At 41.6% G+C, this 23,080-nt stretch overlaps 1 protein-coding gene across 1 annotated transcript in view; it reads left to right on the top strand.

Moving 5' to 3' along the window:
* The first annotated feature begins 552 nt into the window (after nt 1-552).
* LOC134910162 (NADP-dependent alcohol dehydrogenase-like) overlaps nt 553-23,080 on the top strand; it is a 61,553-nt gene continuing 39,025 nt past the window's right edge. The window contains exons 1-5 of the mRNA XM_063917886.1: nt 553-685; nt 1,430-1,531; nt 9,128-9,266; nt 13,681-13,768; nt 17,307-17,523. Of these exons, the coding sequence (XP_063773956.1) occupies nt 668-685; nt 1,430-1,531; nt 9,128-9,266; nt 13,681-13,768; nt 17,307-17,523 (564 nt within the window). The 5' untranslated portion in view covers nt 553-667. The remainder of the gene's footprint in view (nt 686-1,429; nt 1,532-9,127; nt 9,267-13,680; nt 13,769-17,306; nt 17,524-23,080) is intronic.

Raw genomic sequence — 23,080 nt, 5'->3', positions numbered from 1 at the left:
ACCCCAGCATCCTCTACGGACTAGGAGAAAAGGATTTACCGGTAGGTATTAAAATCCTGTTATTACATAGCTTCTGGGTGGGAGGGGGGAGGTGAGTTTCACCACCTCTCTAGGGCCACTTTAAGCACTACTCTTGACAATACATCCCTATATTGCTACGCAACCAGGAATGCAGTAGCTAACCGGCATCCTTGTTACTGAGCAACTAGCGGGGACTGTAAATACTGGCTGCTTTATTTTTACACACCCAAATCTAACTCTCTGGGCAAATGTTACATTTGCCCCACCTGCAGTGCAAAATGGTTTTGGCCAATTGTTAACTTTTTTTTGGTTTACTAACAACTCTGAATAATCATCTTAGACCATTATCTACCCTTTTGATTTTCCTTTATTTTATATTATACATTTGAGTAAATATTAACAATTTTATCACAAAATTATCTCTGGCATACTCTGCCCTTAATGATTCATTGTTTACATGCAATGACAGATTAAATAGTGTGATGCATTGCCAAAAACTCAGCTTCTCAGACTGAATAAAAGGCAGCTTCTGATTTGTGTTTGCAAACTCTAGAGAGCAGAACCAACTCCCAAAGAACAAGCAACAGAGAAACGGAAAGCGTTACGCCCCAAACATTCGGAAGGAAGAAGTGTTTGCAGCAGAGACATGAGCACTGCAGGAAAAGTATGTTTTCTAGATTTTAAAGACCTTGGTTTCTATAACAGTGAAGCTGTTGTATTGTTAGATGTTCTAAGAAAGAAATGAGTCTTGTACTAATGTTTAGTTATACAATGAGTGGTAATGATCTTTATATGCTGCGTTCTGCTTTCTTACATTTGCAGTGTTGTCACTGCCTTTATCTTCAAAGCATCATCTTAAATCAGTATGTGCCTCCTTAAAGAATTATTTTGTTAGTATATTATTGAACTTCTTTTGTTTTTTTTACAAATTGTGATGCAAAAACAAAGCATCTGTATATATGGCGGCTACAAGAGCTGTTTGTACTATTAGCTGACTTCTTGCCCCTTCGTAAAGTGGCCAATGGATTTTGTACATGTGTAGTAAGTTTTAGTTTATATATCTAACTGCAAAACAATAAATTCTTAAAGATATAAAGTGTATTGCATTCATGAAATAATATCTAAACAAATATACATTATAAGGAAAAGTATTATTTAGAACAGATAATTATAATTAAGCATCTGACATAATAATAATAATAATAATAATAATAATAATAATCAGAAGAAGAAGAAGAAGAAGAAGAAGAAGAACTATTATTAATATTATTATTATTAGTCGTAAAATGAAAAAGTCATAAAACTAGAAACATTTGTTTCAATGATTGATCATATTACTCATTTGTACAGGCGGTTAAACTGTTCTGTTTGTGTTCATAATATGAAAAAAAAATGGTTTGTTTTTTAGGTTATTAAATGCAGGGCAGCAGTTGCCTGGGAACCCCATAAGCCCCTCTCCATTGAGGAAATCGAAGTAGCACCACCAAAATGTCATGAAGTTAGAATAAAGGTACTGTTACATTTACTAAAGTTATATGTCTACTAAGAAAGTGCTCATGTACTGTACAGTATGCTAAGAGGCATTTTATCAGAGTAGGGGTCCCATGTGCAGTCTCCAGGTCGCCCTTTCCTCTTCACAGTGCAGTAGACTCCGGCATTGTGCCAGAGTCTACTGTATATGTGCACGTCTTTAGGAAATTTTGCACTCGAGACATTCCAGAAACTAAAACCATACTGCAGATTACTCTGGGAAGGTAAGTAAAAACAATGATGGTGCAGTGTGTGCAACGCCAATGAGTATGCCAAAATTACCTCTTTTATATACATTTCTGCAGTAACACTGATTACGGTGTCTTTTGTGTTATACATTTTCTTTGAAGAAAGGATAATATACAAATATAACATCTTCAGTTTACAGCTCTAAGCTGGAGACTTACTGAAGCTGGCACTGTAATGTGAAAAGAGGGTTTGGCATAATCTTCCTCAAATGCCAGCATTCCATCACATTAAAATCAACATCACCAACTTGTACAATCATGTCTCCTGTACTCTATGCAAGAAACAAATTACCAAGTAATTGGTCTGGCGCTGATTATGAGCTAGTTCTGCTAAAAGCAGCCGATGAAAAAGGGATAGTTAGTCCCAATGCAAATGAATATGAAAAACGGAAAAAGATTAGCGCTAATGAACTGGATATGTTTAAAATGACTTACATTTATTACATATTCCACACAATTGATTGTTGCAACAAATATTTAAAAATATGATAATAAGGGCATATCAAAGCACTGCTTATATTTGATTGATGAAAATCACTATGTGGAGTCCATAATCAAGCCATCAGAGGTCTTGCATCTTCCAATACAGCTGGTAATATAATCTCCGCACCATGTTTATTTCCCAGGATTGTGGCTACACTCCTAAAATGAACTACAATTCCCAGCTCATATGTTCATGATTTTAATCAATCAAATAAAAGCAGTGCTTTGATATGACCATATTATCATATTTTTAGATATTTGTTTCAACAATCAATTGTGTGGAATATGTAATAAATGTATGTAATTTTAAACATATCCAGTTTATTAGCGCTAATCTTTTTCGGTTTTAATATTCTCCTGTACTCTATGTTAATTATAGTTTATAATATTTATACGATTTATAAGATTGTAGATTAAGATTATAGTGTAGACAGTTGTTTGAAAATATAATGGGTCACAACAGTCCTTCAATTTAGTTCTTTTTTTTGCTTTTATTTATGACAATTACTAATGTTAACAAAATACTGGGCATAATTCAGACCTAATCGCAGCAGCAATTTGTTAACAGATGGGCAAAACCATGTGCACCCCAGGGGGGAGGGGGGGCAGATATAACACGTTCAGAGATAGTTAGATTTGGGTAGTTTATTTTGTTTTTGTGAAGGGTCAATACTGGCTGCTTTATTTTTGCACAACAATTTAGATTTCAGTTTGAACACACCCCACCTAAATCTAACTCTCTCTGCACATGTCATACCATCCCCCCCTGCAGTGCACGTGGTTTTGCCCAACTGCTAACAAAGTTTCCACAACGATCAGGTCTGAATTAGGCCCATTATTATTAGAGGAGTCATCAACTAAGTCCTTTATCGTACATACTGTAGAATCCAGCCATTCCAACTGACCACTGAAAAGAAAATTGGTCCTATATGGCTATCCACATGTGTGGCGAAATTAACCTCTTCGCTGCTGAGAGTTTTTAGGGCTGGTGCTGAGCCCATTTTTCAATGTTTGTGATTGTTACATATCAAAATCACAAATGATACCTTTTTTTTTTTTTTTTTTTTTTCAGAAGACCACTTTAAAAAAATATACCATTAGTCTTTTGTTGCTTTCTAACACAGTGGTTCTCGAACTTTTTTGAGTCATGCCACCATAGAGTATCAGAATTTTTTTCACGGCTTCCTACGCCAGAAGTTTCTTATTGAGAAATTTAGAAAGAAATATTAAATTAAATAACTTGAGTTTATATAAATAAAAAGAAGTGGTTGTAAAGTGCGCAATAAGATCCAAAGATCAGCCCAGTAGTAATAATTTCACAGTAATAACAAAATATTATATTCCACTTAGGCGCTCCTTGGATTTAACATGTCACATACAGGATATCTTCAATATCACAACCTATATAATGTATCTTGATGTTCCTCAAATGATGGGGAACAACCAGGGTACAAAAAAAAAAACAGAAAGAAAAACACAATAGTGTAGAAGTCCTTTTATGAACTGTAAATAGAGCTGGTTTCAATAAATCACACTCACAAAGTTTTCCAGAAAAACAGGCACATCATGATTTCTTTATTACACAAACTTTCTCAGGAGAGATTCACAAATGACCAGTAATCCACTTTCATCTTTGTCCTAAAGATATGTGTCACGATGACTCCAACACATGAACGACAAAGAGAAGAAGACAATAGTGCAATAATCCCTTAAATAAATGGATATTTATTTTTCCACAAATGCACTCACATAATAAAAGATTAATAAAAGCATATCACACAACGTTATCCCAGATCTCCCACACAGATGTCCACACTGGCAGGCTGAGAAGGTAATTTACAGCAGGTGCAGTCAGAGTTCCAGTTACTCACGGCTCCCCTCCAGGTGGAATAATGAAGGAATAACAGGATGACGTCAGCGTGTAAGGACCAGTCCGCTTAACGCGTTTCAGTTACTACCTTTGTCAAAAGCGGATAGTCCATCCAGTAAAGTCCATCCCCTTTTTATACTCCCCAAAAACAACACAAACAGGTATCAGGTGGTGAACAAATTTTCACACCGCGCCGCCCTCCCGTACTTCCGCGATCGTCACTTCCGGTAACTTCCGGTCATGTGAGATCACGTCTTTTCTGATCTTCCGTACGGCTGGTGTACGCTCACTTCTTCCTGTTTCCTTGTGGGCCAGGATGCGTTCCACCAGACGAGTTGTCAATTCCGGTCATGTGACACGGGATACGGTTCATATCGAGCATATTAATGCTAATAGGAGGATTCCGGGGGTCATCATAATGAAAATTAGTAGCAGCAGCAAATACCAAACGGAACGTACATAAGGATAAAACATATAAAGACATAATTAATCAAAGGCATAAGAACAAGTTACACTTAATATTCGAAGATATGTAAAAGTGCATTACAAGAGTACGGGACATGTCAATTAGTTATAAAAGTTGAGTTTATATGTCATCCTTAGGCTCAGTTGTGTGGTGAGGGACAAGATTTACTTCTGTTTGTCCACATATGTTATGATTGACAGCCACCAGACTGGTTTTTCCTATTACATTGACCATAATTAATTTTTTCATTGGTCTTTGACCACCAACCCAGGGCACCCCTGCTAGTGTCCTGAGGCACACCAAGGTGCCACAGAACACAATTTGAGAACTACTATACTAACACAATAAGTAAAATATAAACAAAATGGGCAAAAAAGTATATTTATTTTAAATTGAAATGTCAAGAAAGTGAACAAAAAGCAATTGTGAACCAGTGGTGAATTTTACCTATGAAATGCAGCCGCAACCTCCACTCCCCCAAGTACCCAAGTAAAATCCACACTCAGGAAGCTATTCAGACCCTGCAACCGGTGGCGGCAAACTGCGTATGTGCAGTGGCCGCACGGCAGCATTGCGGTTGCATCCTTAATTGGCCTTAGATCCGAGGCATTCACAATTACTGTAGATTGCAGATGCATCGTGAGGTGGCCCACAAATGCTGGGTGTCCTTGCCCTGTGCTGGACGGCCCTCAGCATATGCAGAGCTGAACGCAGATCCGGCTGTGTATGCTGGATCTGCGTTCATCTTTAAATAACCCCTCAGCTCAGTGAGCAAGATGGAGTCCATGACTGCACTGACTACACTGTGACTGACAGTGACTTCCTATTCGAAGTCCTGCCTACCAATCACCCGCAGGAGCAGTCGTCCCATTGGGAGGTCTTTCCTCCCTGTGGGACTGCCAGACAGGGCTGTGATTCCTGTAGGAAGCCACTCCCTGCCTTTCAGCCCTAACGGTCTTGAATGGGCTAAAGCTGATGCAATCCATAGAAACAAGAGTTTTGCGCATGGATAGTACCGCCACTGCTATTGTGCATATACTGGTCCCTGCACCTGTCAGCTACATTGTGCAGGTGCCAAAACCCGGATGGCAGAGAGAGCAGGCAGCCACCAGACTGGTACAAGGTGGCAGGGAACAATCATCACTGCCAGTGGCAGGCCCCCTCTTCCATCCAGGTAGGAGCCACCACTGATTATGATCATTTTTATTATATATTTTAGTTTGTAATCACCACAAATAAATATTTTGTGGTTCTTGCTTCAGCATTAACCCACTTTTCTAAAACAGAAAAAAGAAAGATATCATGGGGTATATTTACTAAGGTGTGAGGTTTTTAGAAGTGGAGATGTTGCCCATAGCAACCAATCAGATTCTAGCTATTATCTTCTAGAAGCAGCTAGATAAGTGTTAAATGCAATCTGATTGGTTGCTATGGGCAACTTCTCCACTTCTAAAAAACTCACCCCTTAGTAAATATACCCCTATGTGTACAGTAGGTATTTACACAAAAAAAATCTCAACTTGAAAATTAATTTTATTAATTTTGACTGTCCTGATTTAAACACTTACTATGGTTAGGAATGACATGTTGACCAAAGTAACCTGTCATTTTCTAACTGGAAATTTTACTGAATTAAATTAAGGGACCATCTTTTTATGTAACACAAGACCAGAGCCGGCTATAGGTATAGGCAAATTAGGCAAATGCTTAGGGCATCTGAAATGCTAGGGCCATTCATTTCAAGCCAAGTGCCAGCTCAGAGTCAGCTCGACACAGTGGGTAGTGGCGGAATGGGTGGATGGCACTGGCAGCTCTGCATTGCTTTCCTACTAAGATTGGGACCTCTCTTCTAAACTCCAATCGGGCAGCAACATATACAGCTGACCCGGCAGCAGTGGGAGCACTGGAGCAGGGAGAATTGCTATTGAAAATGTGTCTCCCAGAAAGGCTATCACCACAGAGGAGACAATTGTGGTGGACGCTAGTGAACCAGTAGGACCTCTAGTAACAGAAAATTCCGAATGAAAAAATGTGAGGACTGCTGACCATGGGCTCCAAATGGAGGGGGGGGGGGGGCATTGTACATAAAGCCTCTGACATCCATCAAGAACACATCCCACATTGACATAGGTTGGTGTTGCCTTGACTTTGCTGTGTGGGACATAATGTTTAAGGAGCATTACTGTGTGGAGCATACTATGGTGTATGGGGCATTACTGTGTAGGGAATAATACAAGGGTACAGGGGGGAATTCCTGTGTAGGGAATAATATGAAGCAAGGGGCATTACTGTGTGAGGCATAATGTGATGCAAGGGGTATTACTGTGTGGGACATAATATGCTGCATGGAGCATTACTGTGTGATGCATAATATCGTGCAATGGGCATTACTATGTAGGGCATAATATGGTGCAAGAAGCATTACTTTGTGGCTCATAATATGGTGCAAGGGGCATTACTGTGTGATTTAACGTGAATAAGGGGCACTATTTGGTGGAGTAACTGTAAAAGTCCCTACTGTGTGGTGTAATGTGAATAAAGAGCAATACAGGGTGGGGTAATGTGATTAATGGACACTACTCTGTGAACTAACGTTAATAAGGGGCACTATTGTGAGGTGTACCATGTATAAGATAAAGGGAGTACTACTGTATGGTATAATGTGAATAAGGGACACTACTGTGTGACGTAACATGAATAAGGGTCACTGTTGTTTGATGTAATGTGAATAAGGTTGCCCACTGTGTGGCATAATTTGAATTGTGTGGCCACGCTCCTTCCCAGCAAGACAACACCCCTTTTTTGGTGCATGCACCAAAATCTCACCTAGGACATCAAATTGGTTAGGGTCGGCTCTGCATAAGACAGAGGAGATCTGAGGTTATATTTACTAAAATTCAATTTGGGATTCATTTTTATGAATCAAAAAAATTGACTGAAATCAATTCTATTAAAACTTAAAAACCCCTTAAAATATCCCTCATTTACTAAAAATCTATTTTGCATACGATTTTTAAATCAAATTACATTTTGATTTATGTTTAAAAGGAATTTTTTAAATCCGTTCCAAAATCAAACCTCAAATCTCTATTAAAATCCCCAGCAAAATCGAATGCAAAATTAAACAGAACTTCCTCATTGCCTTGTATTGGTTCAAATGCATCACATGCACACTAATTATAGGGTAAGCTCTCTCTTTACACTGTTTTATACATGAAAACCTAACTGATGATTACAATTTTGTGTTTTTTGTTTTTTTTAAATACTTACAGCTGAAATAGTTGGCAATAAGCTTATCCCTAATTTGCCTTGCTATCTGCCTTCCACTTTCTGTGCTCACATATTCAGTTGTTGGTAACAAAACCTCTGCCTGCTCCCTGTTTATTGCACAATCTGGGGGGAGTGGTTTATTTAATGCGAGATTATGTAATAGACAGCAGTAGATCACAATATCGGACACTTTTGCCAAATGATATAATAATATGCCTCCCAAAATATCTATTTTTAACAAACCAAAGGTGCATTCTTTCATGGATTGGGTGACTATACAGTATGTGCCTCTTTATACTTGCCCTCAGCAGGAGTTTGATGATTTGTCAATGAAGTTAGAAGCCAGGAGCAACAGACATAGCCTAAATCACCTGTTGTAAAGGATGTGTGTGTGTGTGTGTGTGTGTGTGTGTGTGTGTGTGTGTGTGTGTGTGTGTGTGTGTGTGGGGGGGGGGGGGTGAGAGAAGTAGATCAATATAGTAACAAGTACTAGTGTACTAGTAGCAGGCATGGATGATTTGCTGAAGATGTAGGCATCATGGCATGAATCAGGATACCCAGTAACAGCACTCACAAATTTAAGTTTCATTATATCATATGACAAAAGTGTCAGATATTGTGCTATGCTGCTATCTATTGCACATTTATGGACAAGATATGATGCCCATTTGTATACAAATGTGCAGTATTCAACTCATGAAGCTGCTGATGTTGCTCTGAGTAATGCTCCTGGGTCCTCCCAGTCAGGTGGTGATTTGCATACTGATAATTTGATTTTGAGTGGGATTTGAGTTGAATTTGGCTTTAGAATCTATTTGACATTCGATTTTGCCTTTATTAAATCTCTTCCATCAAAACTGAATGGAAATCGAATGCCAAATCCATAGAGAATCAAAATCAAATGATAGTAAATATACCCAATGAACTTTAGATCTTTTCCCCTTTAATCAGTGGAAAATGTTGTTTTATGTATATTATTTTAGTATTTATTAGAACACAAGGAAATACATTCTGGTGGGGCACATCATTTGAAATAGAGGACCCCCCTCTTTCAAATGTTAATGACTCTAACTGTTCAGGTACAATTATGGGGAAAATAGGTAACATAATGCACTCCTGATCATGTTTTTGTTAGCGCAGGGTAATATTGCGTGTTGACAATCAGACAGCTATGAGGGGGCCACATCTTTCAAAAAAAATGCAGCTCTCAGATTTTTTTCTCTGATTTGTTCTTTGCAGATTCTTGCTACTGGTATTTGCGGGTCAGACAGCAGTGCACTAAGTACAATAATGCATACCAAGTTCCCAGTAATTTTGGGTCATGAAGCTGTTGGAGTTGTTGAAAGTGTGGGTCCGGGAGTGACTCGGGTTAAAAAGGGTGAGTCTAATTAGTGATAGCTGCTATACTGAAACCAAATGTGTGGATGCATATATTAAAGGAATTACATCATTAAAAATTGTGCAGTATTCTGAAATATTTATTTAGCCAGTGATTGTGATAATACTGTGTTCCATTTAAGGCAACGTATATATCATATATCCCATTTTTATTAGCTAAAAATCACAGATGTAATATGGTGTGATTTTCAGGATTAAAACAGAAATCACATGTGATTTTTTTCTGATTTTTAGTAAAGGAAACATGCGATTTTTAGTAATAAAAACAAGCATTTTTAGTGCATGTTTTCATTACTTTGTGCACTTAGCCAGAAGCATGCACAGATCAGTAAGATATGTGCATGCTTCTGTCTGAAAAAGTAAAGAAAGTGTTAAAAATAAAAAAAAGACTTGCAGGTCCCACCCACAAGTATAAAATACAGGAAAAAATATGTAGGGGCTCCCTGTATTTTAACAACCAGCACTAGGCTCTTGGACCGGTCCTCATTCTAGAACTATGAGGGGGGGGGGGGGGGGAATGTAGTGGTCCCCGGTATTTTTGGAACCAGCACCAGATTCCACTAGCCAGAGAGGTAATGCCACAGCTGGTTACACTTTTATAAAGGTCCCTGCGGCCACAGCCTCACCCCTCCAACTAGTCACACCTGACTGGAATTCCCTGGGGGACTAGGAACCCCTATAATAAAGGTGTGCCCCCTCCCCGTCATCCATGGCTTGTGCATGGCAGGCTGATAGCTGTAAATTTACTAAAATGTATATATGTAGTTTGTCTTTTGCTGTGGAACTATAAGTCCCAGCAAGTCTTCCCTGCTGGTTTTTGGAGAACCACAAGTACCAGCATGCGGGGCATTAAAGCTTCACTGGTACCTGTAGTTCCACAACAGAAGAGATATTGAAATAAACAAACAGACACTGTGGGGTACATTTACTAACATTCGTAATTCCCGAAAATAGGTCAAAGTTCAATCACGAATGACATCGACAGTGTAAAACTGCAACTTTTTGAATTTATTACGATGGATTTACTAAGCTGTCGTATTCGTGTTTTTCTTTTCTTCCGATGTCGATGTCATTCGTTTTTTTTTTACCTAATTTTACGGCAGTGATTAGCAAAACACTGCCTTTTTTTTTTTACAATCAATCTCGGCCGGATCTGTGTGATCCGTGCTGGGGTTTTTTTTTTTTTTTTTTAAAATTAAACAATGTAAAATCCCCAAAAAAAATGCGTGGGGTCCCCCCTCCTAAGCATAACCAGCCTCGGGCTCTTTGAGCCGATCCTGGTTGCAGAAATATGGGGAAAAAAATGACAGGGGTTCCCCCATATTTAAGCAACCAGCATCGGGCTCTGCGCCTGGTCCTGGTCCCAAAAATACGGGGGACAAAAAGAGTAGGGGTCCCCCGTATTTTTAAAACCAGCACCGGGCTCCACTAGCTGGACAGATAATGCCACAGCCGGGGGTCACTTTTATATAGTGCCCTGCGGCCGTGGCATCAAAAATCCAACTAGTCACCCCTGGCCGGGGTACCCTGGGGGAGTGGGGACCCCTTCAATCAAGGGGTCCCCCCCCCCCCAGCCACCCAAGGGCCAGGGGTGAAGCCCGAGGCTGTCCCCCCCCATCCAATGGGCTGCGGATGGGAGGGCTGATAGCCTTTGTTGTAAAATAAAAGATATTGTTTTTAGTAGCAGTACTACAAGTCCCAGCAAGCCTCCCCCGCATGCTGGTACTTGGAGAACCACAAGTACCAGCATGCGGCGGAAAAACGGGCCCGCTGGTACCTGTAGTACTACCACTAAAAAAATACCCAAAAAAACACAAGACACACACACCGTGAAAGTATAATTTTATTACATACATACACACATACATACATACATACTTACCTTATGTTCTCACGCAGGTCGGTCCTCTTCTCCAGTAGAATCCAAGGGGTACCTGTTGAATAAATTCTACTCACCAGATCCAGTGGTCCAGGCTCCTCGGCAAATCCAGGGATAATCCACGTACTTGAATAAAACAAAAAAACGGTTGCCCGACCACGAACTGAAAGGTGACCCATGTTTGCACATGGGTCACCTTCCCACGAATGCCAGAAACCCACTTTGCCTTCTGGCTAAGTGGGTTTCTTCAGCCAATCAGGGAGTGCCACGTTGTAGCACCCTCCTGATCAGCTGTGTGCTGCTGTCCTCACTGACAGGCGGCACACGGCAGTGTTACAATGTAGCGCCTATGCGCTACATTGTAACCAATGATGGGAACTTTCTGCTCAGCGGTGACGTCACTTTAGGTCAACCGCAGGGCAGAAAGTTCCCATCATTGGTTACAATGTAGCGCATAGGCGCTACATTGTAACACTGCCGTGTGCTGCCTGTCAGTGAAGACAGGAGCACACAGCTGATCAGGAGAGTGCTACAACGTGGCACTCCCTGATTGGCTGAAGAAACCCACTTAGCCAGAAGGCAAAGTGGGTTTCTGGCATTCGTGGGAAGGTGACCCATGTGCAAACATGGGTCACCTTTCAGTTCGTGGTCGGGCAACCGTTTTTTTGTTTTATTCAAGTACGTGGATTATCCCTGGATTTGCCGAGGAGCCTGGACCACTGGATCTGGTGAGTAGAATTTATTCAACAGGTACCCCTTGGATTCTACTGGAGAAGAGGACCGACCTGCGTGGGAACATAAGGTAAGTATGTATGTATGTGTGTATGTATGTAATAAAATTATACTTTCACGGTGTGTGTGTCTTGTTTTTTTTTGGGTATTTTTTTAGTGGTAGTACTACAGGTACCAGCGGGCCCGTTTTTCCGCCGCATGCTGGTACTTGTGGTTCTCCAAGTACCAGCATGCGGGGGAGGCTTGCTGGGACTTGTAGTACTGCTACTAAAAACAATATCTTTTATTTTACAACAAAGGCTATCAGCCCTCCCATCCGCAGCCCATTGGATGGGGGGGGACAGCCTCGGGCTTCACCCCTGGCCCTTGGGTGGCTGGGGGGGGGGGACCCCTTGATTGAAGGGGTTCCCACTCCCCCAGGGTACCCCGGCCAGGGGTGACTAGTTGGATTTTTGATGCCACGGCCGCAGGGCACTATATAAAAGTGACCCCCGGCTGTGGCATTATCTGTCCAGCTAGTGGAGCCCGGTGCTGGTTTTAAAAATACGGGGGACCCCTACTCTTTTTGTCCCCCGTATTTTTGGGACCAGGACCAGGCGCAGAGCCCGATGCTGGTTGCTTAAATATGGGGGAACCCCTGTCATTTTTTTCACCATATTTCTGCAACCAGGATCGGCTCAAAGAGCCCGAGGCTGGTTATGCTTAGGAGGGGGGACCCCACGCAATTTTTTTTAAAAAAATAAGCACTTTCCCACCCCTTCCCACTGATATACATGCACGGATCTCATGGATCCGTGCATGCCTATCCAAACACGAATAAAAAAAAAAGTTCTGTTTTTTTTTAGCACTTTTTTACGAGTTGTAATTTTTCACGGCAGTGTTTGTTCTTTTTTTGCTTTGCACTTCTTAGTAAATGACCGAGATTCATACTTAAACAGCCGCGTTTTGACCGATGGTGTATTCATTCGTAATTTTTTACCTGAACTAGCAAAAAATTACGAATGCCCTCATCACTGCCGTGATTAGTGTTTAGTAAATGACCGAGATTAACCGAGATGACACTTTGAAGAAAAAACGGCATCTCGGTCAAAATCGGGAGCTTAGTAAATATACCCCTGTGATAGTACAAGTTTATTATAACAAACTAACACACTTACATATACTTACCTAGTGTCCCACGGAGCCCCTCGGTTCCCTTGTCCCCATAGAATCCATTAGGTTACCTGTAAAAAAAAAAGCCTAAACTCACCAACTCCGGTGTAGATCGGTCCTCTTCAGTCCATATAGGCTTCTACTGGGTTAAAAAAAAAAAAAAAATGCTATCATCATGAACCATCACGGGTTAGTAAAAGTGTGTGTTTACACATACACTTTAACTACGTGAATACACAATCTAGGTATGGGTGTTGCAGAGGCAAGACCACACAGCACTGCAATATGTAATATAGAGCAACTTATTCCTTCAATGTTTTGGGGATTCAGTTAACAGTGTAACTGACATCAAATTATTGAAGGAATAAGTTGCTATATAACATACTACGGTGCTGTGCTGTGTGGTCTTGCCTCTGCAACACAAATCTCATACAAAGAAAACCTTCACTCCCCACGTCCCTCGTTCACCGTCAGTCTTGGGGGCGCATGGGGGGGGGGGTTTCCCTTGCAGAATTTTGCTAAGGGGCCCATAAAGGTCTAGGTACGCTCCTGTGTACAGCATCTGCACGATCTTCATGTTCAGTTGAAGTGTACTTGGGTATGCTGAAGTAATTTTATTTTATATCTTTAGGTGACAAAGTCATCCCTCATTGCCTTCCCCAATGTGGAGTTTGTAGAAGCTGCAAAGGCCCAAACAGCAATTTCTGTGAAAAAAATGAGTATGTTTGTTATTTTTTATTTGTCTATTTAATTTTTTTTCTTTAAAGAGATTCCTATGGGCGAGTGTATAAAAAAAAATACATCATGTTACTGTAGTTATACAGTAGATGTATCTTGGTGTAGACCCAGTAACCTACTGTATCTATTATTTTACAGGACAATCCTGGCCCTCTATTAGTTTTATGACTTGGATAAATGGATTACAGTACAGTACTTTAAATGTATTGTCATCCAAAAATGGAGAACAAAATAATTTCCGTGCAGATTCCATAAGATTTCAGGAATATGTACTTTATCATGTCAACTACTAAGTATGTTAAATGTGTCAAGGCTATATTTAATCAGTGAAAGAAGAGCTAAGTGCCCCCCAAAAGATCTATTTCAAAACATTTCTGTATCAGAGTTGAATGATTTAATATTGAATCTCCCCTCGGCTTATATCATCTATGCACAAAATATATTATTTTAGGGGGATGTAGTTATGTGACCGGTGGTCGGGAGACCATTGGTCACTATACTGATGCTGGGATCCCAACCGATTGCCAGCCCAACACTCGGCATCTTGACTAACAGGAACTATTCCCACTCATGGATGTCCACGACACCCATAGATTGGGAATAGAACCTGTGGCGAGAGCAGCGTTGGTATGGTGACCGGCAGGATCCCAAAAACTGGTCACCCTAACCCAACCCATTTTAGGGACCTTTATTTTTTATGAAGAAATACAAATTGTCAGCACAACTTTTAAATCAAACTTGCTGTAATTTGACATAGTAACAAGCTATTTTTATTGCCCCTATTCCAAGACAGCTGCTCACATAAGCAGTAGTCCAGATTAAGCTACAGCTACAGTACACCTTCACTGCAAACAATTCTGGTAGAAGCTTAGAATGCTAGGTATCGTTCCAGCATTGTTATTTCTAGAGATGAGTGGTTTGGATTACTTGTAATCAAAGCCGGTCCAAATATTGATAATCCGAGTGCACCCGAGCTGTGGCTCAGGTGTTCCCACCATACTCTGATTCGATGTTGAATTCAAATGCAGGACTTGGGTTCCATATTCTGTAAGGTGCTGTGGCCGGGACTCAGCATAACTTCACTCAATGCACACTGCTGTTTGCTTTGTTATACTCTGCTGTTTTGGCTGTCCTGTGTCCAGACTCCAGAGTCTCCAGACTTCACTAAGTGGCTGTGAAGTATACTGAGAGTGTATATAGGGGCAAGCTGCATGCTGCATTATACTCCAGACTAATTGTGGCTGTGCAGTATAGTGATTGTGTATATAGGGGCACGCAGTATGCTGCTATGTGTTGCATTGTACTCTGCTGTATTGGCTGTGCTTTAATCAAGTGCACTTTGTTCACATGCATCTATAAGCACTGTGATCCGCACAGTTCAAACCAAGCTGCAAGTTTAAAATAGAAAAATAAAAAATATATTATATATCTATTGTTTTTGTACTAGTTGGTTGGTGTGCTTTACTCAAGTGCGCTTTGTTCATGAGCATCTGTAAGCCCTGTGACTGCACAGTTCAAACCAAGCTGCAAGTTTAAAAATAGAAAATAAAAAAAATGATATCTATTGTTTTTGTACTGGTTGGTTGGTGTGCTTTAGTCAAGCGCTCTTTGTTCACGTGTATCTATACGCTTTGTGATCTGCGCGGATCAAACCGAGATGCAAGTTTAAAAATAGAAATATATATATACTGATTTGGACAAAATAATGTCATCTGCTTTTGGGCTGGAGCAAGTCTACTGGATGATCAGAGACAGAGCAGAGAGACCAGTCTATTTATGCTGTAAATTGATCCTTTGTAACACACTTGCTGTTTTAAATTGAGATGTATTTTTAGTAAAGGTTGTTTTATACTATTCTCATGTGTGCGCTCTCCATGGTCTGCACTTAGTTTATGTGCATCTATAAGCCCTGTCATCTGCGCAGTTCGAACTGAGCTGCAAGTTTTAAAATAGAAAAATAAAACATACATATCTATTGATTTTTGGACTTGGTTGGTGCGTTTTACTCAAATGTGCTTTGTTCACGTGCAACTAAAAAAACCTGTGATCCACATAGTGATCTGCAACATGACAACTGGCAACTACCAGTTTAGAGAAGAGCAACCAAATACTAGTGCAGCAGCTGCTTCCACCAGTCATGACGATGATGTAAGTCCAGCAACAACATCTTCTAAAGTTGATGCTCAAGGGCATAGCACGTTTAACTCAGGGCATCTAAAGTCAAAAATCCAATATACAGTGTTGCAGAAAAAGACATATAAAGTGAAGGTTTGGTGCAGTAAAACATAAAATTGCCAACATGCCATTCACCACATGCAGTGGCAAGGAAAGGCTCAGGACTTAGCCTTTATTTCTGAGTGGTGTATCTGCAACAGTCAATGAGGCATCCTCTTCTGCCTTTCATGACAATGCAAGAACTTTTCACTCAGAGTCTAGGAGAGGTGTCAAAAGAAAAATAAAACCACTAAAGCAGTAGAAGAAATGGTGCATACAGAACCATCAAACATTCCTGAGGAATATTTAGGGGTGTCCATTTTAGCTATTTATACCCAAATCCTACCAATGTCTGGAAAGGCATCTGCTCCATTTGTGAGGCCAAAGTCAGTAGAGGTTGGGTCGTAGGCCATCTAGGCACCTCCTCCATGTTACATAATTTGCGGCTAGTTCACAAAATTTATTTTACAAGATTGTAATGTAATTAATACCCTTATCATCAGCCTCCTCATTAGAGATCAGAGGTAGTCCTTCCAAAAAATTGTCTTGTATCAAAGTATCAAACAATATCACAAGTAGTGAGGTGGTCAAAATTGACTGGAAATGACTGCAAATTAATGATGTTGAGATCTATAAATACTCTGGGAACAAAAAAAGGCCCAAAATTAAGTGATTTTACCTTTTTTGCCATTCTTTTTTAAAACTCCAAATACAAATACAAAACCAGTCCCGGCAGTTTGGCAAATCCAAATCCAAACAATGAATCAGAGCCAAATCCAAATCTAGCTAAAATGGTCCGGCGCACATATCTAGGTATTTCACATGTGCACTTTGAAGCCAGAGTCGTTTAACAGGTAAGAATGGGCTTACTCCATTTGATGATGGCGTTAGCTACTGGAGTCAAGCTCAATCAATCAAGCACCGCACATATGCTATTTACTAATTATGTTTCCAGGGCAGTTATGTGCCCTGGGCTGCCCTCCACCACTCTCCAGCCTACAGTGATTGTGATGTAACGAATTCATAAAAAAGGAGCCCTGGAGCAGGGAGCTGCACTTTGGATGCACACAACACATTTTCTCTGCAGGCACTATACAAGCAGAAGAGAGGTGTTGCCAAAGCCATGCGTCCTGGACAGTGGTACCGGCCTCACCCTAGGTAGGACTTAGTATATTGTTACACACCAGTTGTTATATTTTTCATTTTTCATCCAACTTTACACATTTTTCATCCAACTTTAATTTCAAAATATAATGACTTGTGTTGAACCTTTGACTGATCTCTTAAAATATTCTTACCTAACAGCATAGGCGGATTATCAGGAATGATGGAAGACAAAACGAGCAGGTTTACTTGTAAAGGCAAACCGATTCACCACTTCATGAGTACAAGCACTTTTACGGAATACACTGTTGTGTCTGACATGTGTGTTGCCAAAGTGGATGATCGAGCTCCAAATGAAGTCTGCATCATTGGCTGTGGATTTGCTACTGGATATGGTGCCGCTTTAAATACTGCTAAGGTAATAACTGATACTATGAAACAAGCAAGGAAGCGTTATTTCAATACTGCTTAATAAGCAGTTAGTAACATAGATGTTTTAGCACATAGTGTGCGGTTGTGTTTGTGATTTAGGGGGTAATTCAGACCTGATCTCTAGGATGCGATCAGGTAGTCGCCGCCTATAGGGGGAGGGTATTTGCTGTGTGCTGGTGTGCGATCGCATTTGTTGAAGAGCTGCACAAACATGAGTTTGTGCAGTCTCTGCTCAGCCCAGGACTTAATCTGCTTAATCGTCAGAAACCCTCCCTCAAAACGCCTGATTCCTCCTGCGTTTTTCTGGGCAATCCTACAAAACGGTCAGTTGCCACCCACAGATGGCCTCTTCCTGTTAGTCACCTTACGATCGCCTTTGCGATTGTTTTTTTTCTCACCATCCCATCGCTATGCACCAATTTCCGGTGCAGTCGTCGGCGCATTGTTGTGCATATGCATGCGCAGTACAGGCCTGATCGCCCGCTGTGCAAAAATGCACAGCAGCGACAAGGTCTGAATTAACCCCTTAATCTGGTTAAAAAGTTGTATTTAATTAAAAGACTAATGACCTGATTCAGTATCAGTTACCATTTTGGAAAACAGCAACTGCTAATGATTGCATTCTGGGGACCGTCCAGCACAGGCCAAGGTCGCCCAGCATGCTAATCGCCACCAGCAATGCGATCGCAATTTAAATCTTATTGCCGGAATCGCGGGTTAGTGGAAGCCCCCCTGCATACGCAGCCTGCAGGCAAACCACCGCTATGTTTCACGTAATGCATGGGACCAAAAAGTATTTTGGAATTCAGATTTTATGTGACTTGGAAACTTTGCTTACCGTAATTTGATACCTTGAGAATGGCAACCAAGTCTCAATATGAAATGCATTTATGTGTCATATTCACATAGCCTGAGGGCAATTTTTTAAATTATATTTTTAATAATTTTGTGAATGAAACAAAGCTTGTGTATATTGAACCATCAGAAAGCAGCGGTGTCACTATCTTAGGCCAAACATTTGGCTTTCGCAATATTTCAGATATCAGATCTTCGGATATGGAAGACTCAGCTTGTGAGTAATTTCTGCAGTCATTGGGCAAAATGTAAAAACAAGCTAACATTGCCTAAAGCTGCAAAGCATGATTGCATCTTTCCCAGCAACTATGAATTAATAAATATTTGAAAAATACAAGCAAGTCATAGGCAAATGCAAGATTTCTACATAGGGACTTTCAGAATGCAGGGTTCTGTAACAAAGGGGGTCATTCATATCTGATCGCTGCTGTGTGTTTTCGCACAGTGGGCAATCAGATCCGAACTGCACATGCATCTGAGCCGCTATGCGCATCGGACATCTACAATGGGCATCGGCGGACAGCGATGGGATGGTGTGAAGGATCCATTCGCACGGGCGTTCACAAGGTGATTGACGGGAAGAGGCCATTTGTGGGTGGCAACTGACCGTTTTCAGGGAGTGTCCAGAAAAATGCAGGTGGGCTTAAGCGTTTTCAGTGAGGGTGTCTGACTTCAGCTCCGTCCCCGATCAGCAGGATTCAATCATACTTGAAGAGTAAGTCCTGGGCTGTGCAGAGACTGCACAAACTGATTTCGAGCAGCTCTGCTACACATAAGAATGCACGCTTGCACAGCAAAAATACACTCCCCCTGTAGACGGCAACTATCTGATCACAGGACAGCAAAAAACGCAGTCCAGCGATCAGATCTAAATTGGACCCAAAGTGTAGATAAACTGGTGCAAGGGGAGAATGCAATAGAGTGAGAATCAGAAAGTGAGAATTTTTGTGAGAGTTGATTTTGCCATGTAAATGATTGCCACTTTAAAAAAAAACAGGAGAACTCTCACAAAATCTCTCACTTTCTGATTCTCACACCATATAATATTCCCCCCAGCGAGTCTAGAAAATGTATTATTGTCATTAAATAGTTTCACATACTGTACATATGTGAGTCCCAAAGTGGTTCACACAGTCTTATCTAATAAGATTAATATTATATTTAAAAGGGTGTGTATCATGTACAGTACATTCAGGACTACAGTAAGTATTATTACACAGCCCAACACGTTTTTGTGCCGATTTGTGAGCTGATTTTATGTATATTTGTTGTGCTGATTTCAAATATAACATTAATTTTCACCTATCAGCTCTAATTTTTGAGATACAAACATCGCCTGATTTGTGTTACCTTCTTTCATATTAGGCCTATGATTCACATAATAAAACACAAAACGTTTAAAAATCTAGTTTAAAAATATTTTCTGGAATATTGTAGTGACATCAATAAAACATACTATCATTACAGTAACACTATAGTGACTCAAATAACAGTTTTTCTTCAAAATAATAAAATGAAACCATAAACCTCATATAGTCTGAGGATTGTCCGTAACATAAACTATAACATCTTAACACTTAATTATAATAAATAAAGACACAGAGACTTGAATTTGGCAGAAATTGTTAGCTATTTATTTAAGTGAACCATTAACTGTGAATAATTAAACTAAAGTATGGTGGCCAGAAAGAACGGCTAAACAACCCTATCCCATAGATAACTATCTTATAAAAAAGAACTGACGTAAACCTTCCAACAAACAAATAGGTATCCGCTCAACCTCCATCCTGACTACCCACCCGTGAAGGTGATGAGGCTGCCACCCGTGCAGGCGGTCCAGCAGATGTAAAACCAGTCAGCGAAGGAGAGCGTACCTAAAAATTAACAACCAAACGACCTCCAATCCACTCTTTAATACAACAAATGTTAACTTGCCGTTCTTTCCCGCCACAACCAAGCCGTGACAACCCACAGCACGAAAATAGCCAACGCAACAACATAAAACAAACACCACCAGTAGGGAGGGAGGGTGGGACGACAAAAGCAGAAGAGGCTGACCCAGCCCCTTTTTCAGGCTTAAGAACCCATTCCACCTACCCCCAACATTCATTCCTATTGGCTAACAATAAAACTCCCATAATGCCTTACCGTCCTGCCCCCAGACTAGCTGAGGTTTAACCCACTCCTCTCGTATTCTGTCAATTCGTTCTCCTAAACCTCATATAGTCTGAGGATTGTCCGTAACATAAACTATAACATCTTAACACTTAATCATAATAAATAATGACACGGAGACTTGAATTTGGCAGAAATTGTTAGCTATTTATTTAAGTGAACCATTAACTGTGAATAATTAAACTAAAGTATGGTGGCCAGAAAGAACGGCTAAACAACCCTATCCCATAGATAACTATCTTATAAAAAAGAACTAACGTAAACCTTCCAACAAACAACTAGGTATCCGCTCAACCTCCATCCTGACTACCCACCCGTGAAGGTGATGAGGCTGCCACCCGTGCAGGCGGTCCAGCAGATGTAAAACCAGTCAGCGAAGGAGAGCGCACCTAAAAATTAACAACCAAACGACCTCCAATCCACTCTTTAATACAACAAATGTTAACTTGCCGTTCTTTCCCGCCAACAGCGAAGTTCTGTTCCACAGAAACTACGCACCGCCACCATATCCCTAACCTACCGAACCAACCACCGAAAACAGATCCTCCAAAAACATAGATAGTCCCTGTCCTGTCAAGTGCACACCATCAGGTCTAAACAAGTAGAAGTACCGAAACTTGATCCGCTGATGCCAAACCACGGCACCGCCATGGGCCACCACAAACTTAGCCACTGCGGCATTCACCTTCCGGCGAGCCACATCGATCGCCCGACAATCCACCACTCCACGCCAACACAACCGCGGCACCATACAAGACCAGATAAGCCTACAGCCTGGCCAAGCGCCCGAAATCACTTGCAGATCCTGAATAATGGCCAATCGAAGATTCACTGCCTTCCTCCTACCTAGGTCGTTCCCTCCTAAGTGAATCACCAACAGTTTGGGGATGCCAAACCGCCGAACCTGCTCCATAAGCTTCGCTTTCAGGTCATGCCAAAGCATACCACGCACACCTATCCACCGCACATCATCCGAACCCACAAAGCAAGGAGCCCCTTCCGTAGCCAAAAAATTGGCTGCCCAATAAACATAGGAATGACCAATCACCTACACATCACACACATCCACCCGCCAACCTAAAAGGGAAAAAACAGATAAACAAATGTGAATATGGGAGATAAAACCAAACCCAGCCCAGAACAGGAACCAACTATCAGAATGAGGATCTGCCAAAAAGAAAAAATTGAATAGAGGACTATAACTTTCCTCTTGAACAAGCTTCAGGCCAATCGAAGCAACAGAAAGAAACAAAAGGAAAAAACAAAATAACAAAAAAGGGGGGGGAAAGTTAGAGCTGCGAGGGGGGGGGTTTGGGGGGAACACAGAATAACTCGGCTGGAGGTGAAATGTAAAAACCTGCAGAGGAACTTCTAATTAGATGCCAATTAGCCGAATTGAATGAATTAAGCCAAATTAGTTCGTCAGTTAAGGCAAAAAATTGCGAAGCACTCCAGACCCCCACTGCCAGCAGTGGCGAGTAGTTAGCCATCCGAGTAAGGAGGACAGGGGAGACAAACAAAACAGCACGAACACACTGAACTGAAACACATAACGCAGTAAACGAACAACATGTTAGTAGCAACAAACTCGCTTACGCAACAGCGTGCCGAATGTAACGCTTATAAGCCGCCGACTTCCAGCGGCCCAAAGCCTTAATTTCGTCCACAGCGCGCCCTGCAGATGCTGCGGAAGTGGCGGCCCTGATTCTAAAGGATAGTGAACTAAAGTCCCGAGGGAGAGGCCCAAACTGGACAGGCAGTGCCGCATCATCCATGTAAATTGGTACTTCGTCGGCGACCCATCGTAATGTAGCAGCCAAGACCCCTCAGACAAGGGCCTGACCTCCACATACCGACTAGCCAACGCCACCGGACAACAGTCCTCACCACCCGATGGTGCCAAAGAGATCCAATGACCTCTACCCATCTGATCAGTTTAGGAGCGGCGCAGCCTGCACAGCACGGACCCCACACCCACGACAACATCTGCGCGCCGCATCATGGCCTCGGACTTCTTAGAAGCCGCAACCAGCTCAGAAACCCTGAATGGAAAAAGCCAGCTGAAACAGGAGCGCTTCAAAACGGAGTCCGCCACCCCCGCCACCAAGAGGGAAGAAAGCAGGGATGCATCAATAGGGCGCCGACCATCAGGAGGGACCGGTGCCGAGCGCGCCCAACCTCTAAGCGCCCTCACCAGCAGGAAACTCTTCGTAAAATCCGGCATACCCTTCAATTTAGAATAAAAGGATATCCCGGCGAGGTATCGAGACACCATGGCCCTCGATCTCCCCATTACGAAGAGTTGCCAAACGAAATCTAGAAACAAGCTCTGACCCCTCGTACCTCTAGGCCCTTGGTCAGGGAAAAGTCTTCCCACTCCTTCCAGGCCCGACGGTATCCAGCGAGAGTGGACGGAGCCAAAGACAGCTCTGCTAGCCCTTCCAATCCGCCATGATGACCTGCCAAACATAAGAAGGGCAGGGCAAACCTGCCGAATCAGCCTACGGGGCCAG

The sequence above is a fragment of the Pseudophryne corroboree genome, chromosome 1 (genome assembly GCF_028390025.1).
Source record: "Pseudophryne corroboree isolate aPseCor3 chromosome 1, aPseCor3.hap2, whole genome shotgun sequence".
Classification (NCBI taxonomy): domain Eukaryota; kingdom Metazoa; phylum Chordata; class Amphibia; order Anura; family Myobatrachidae; genus Pseudophryne; species Pseudophryne corroboree.
This window is presented reverse-complemented; position numbering and strand designations above follow the sequence as displayed.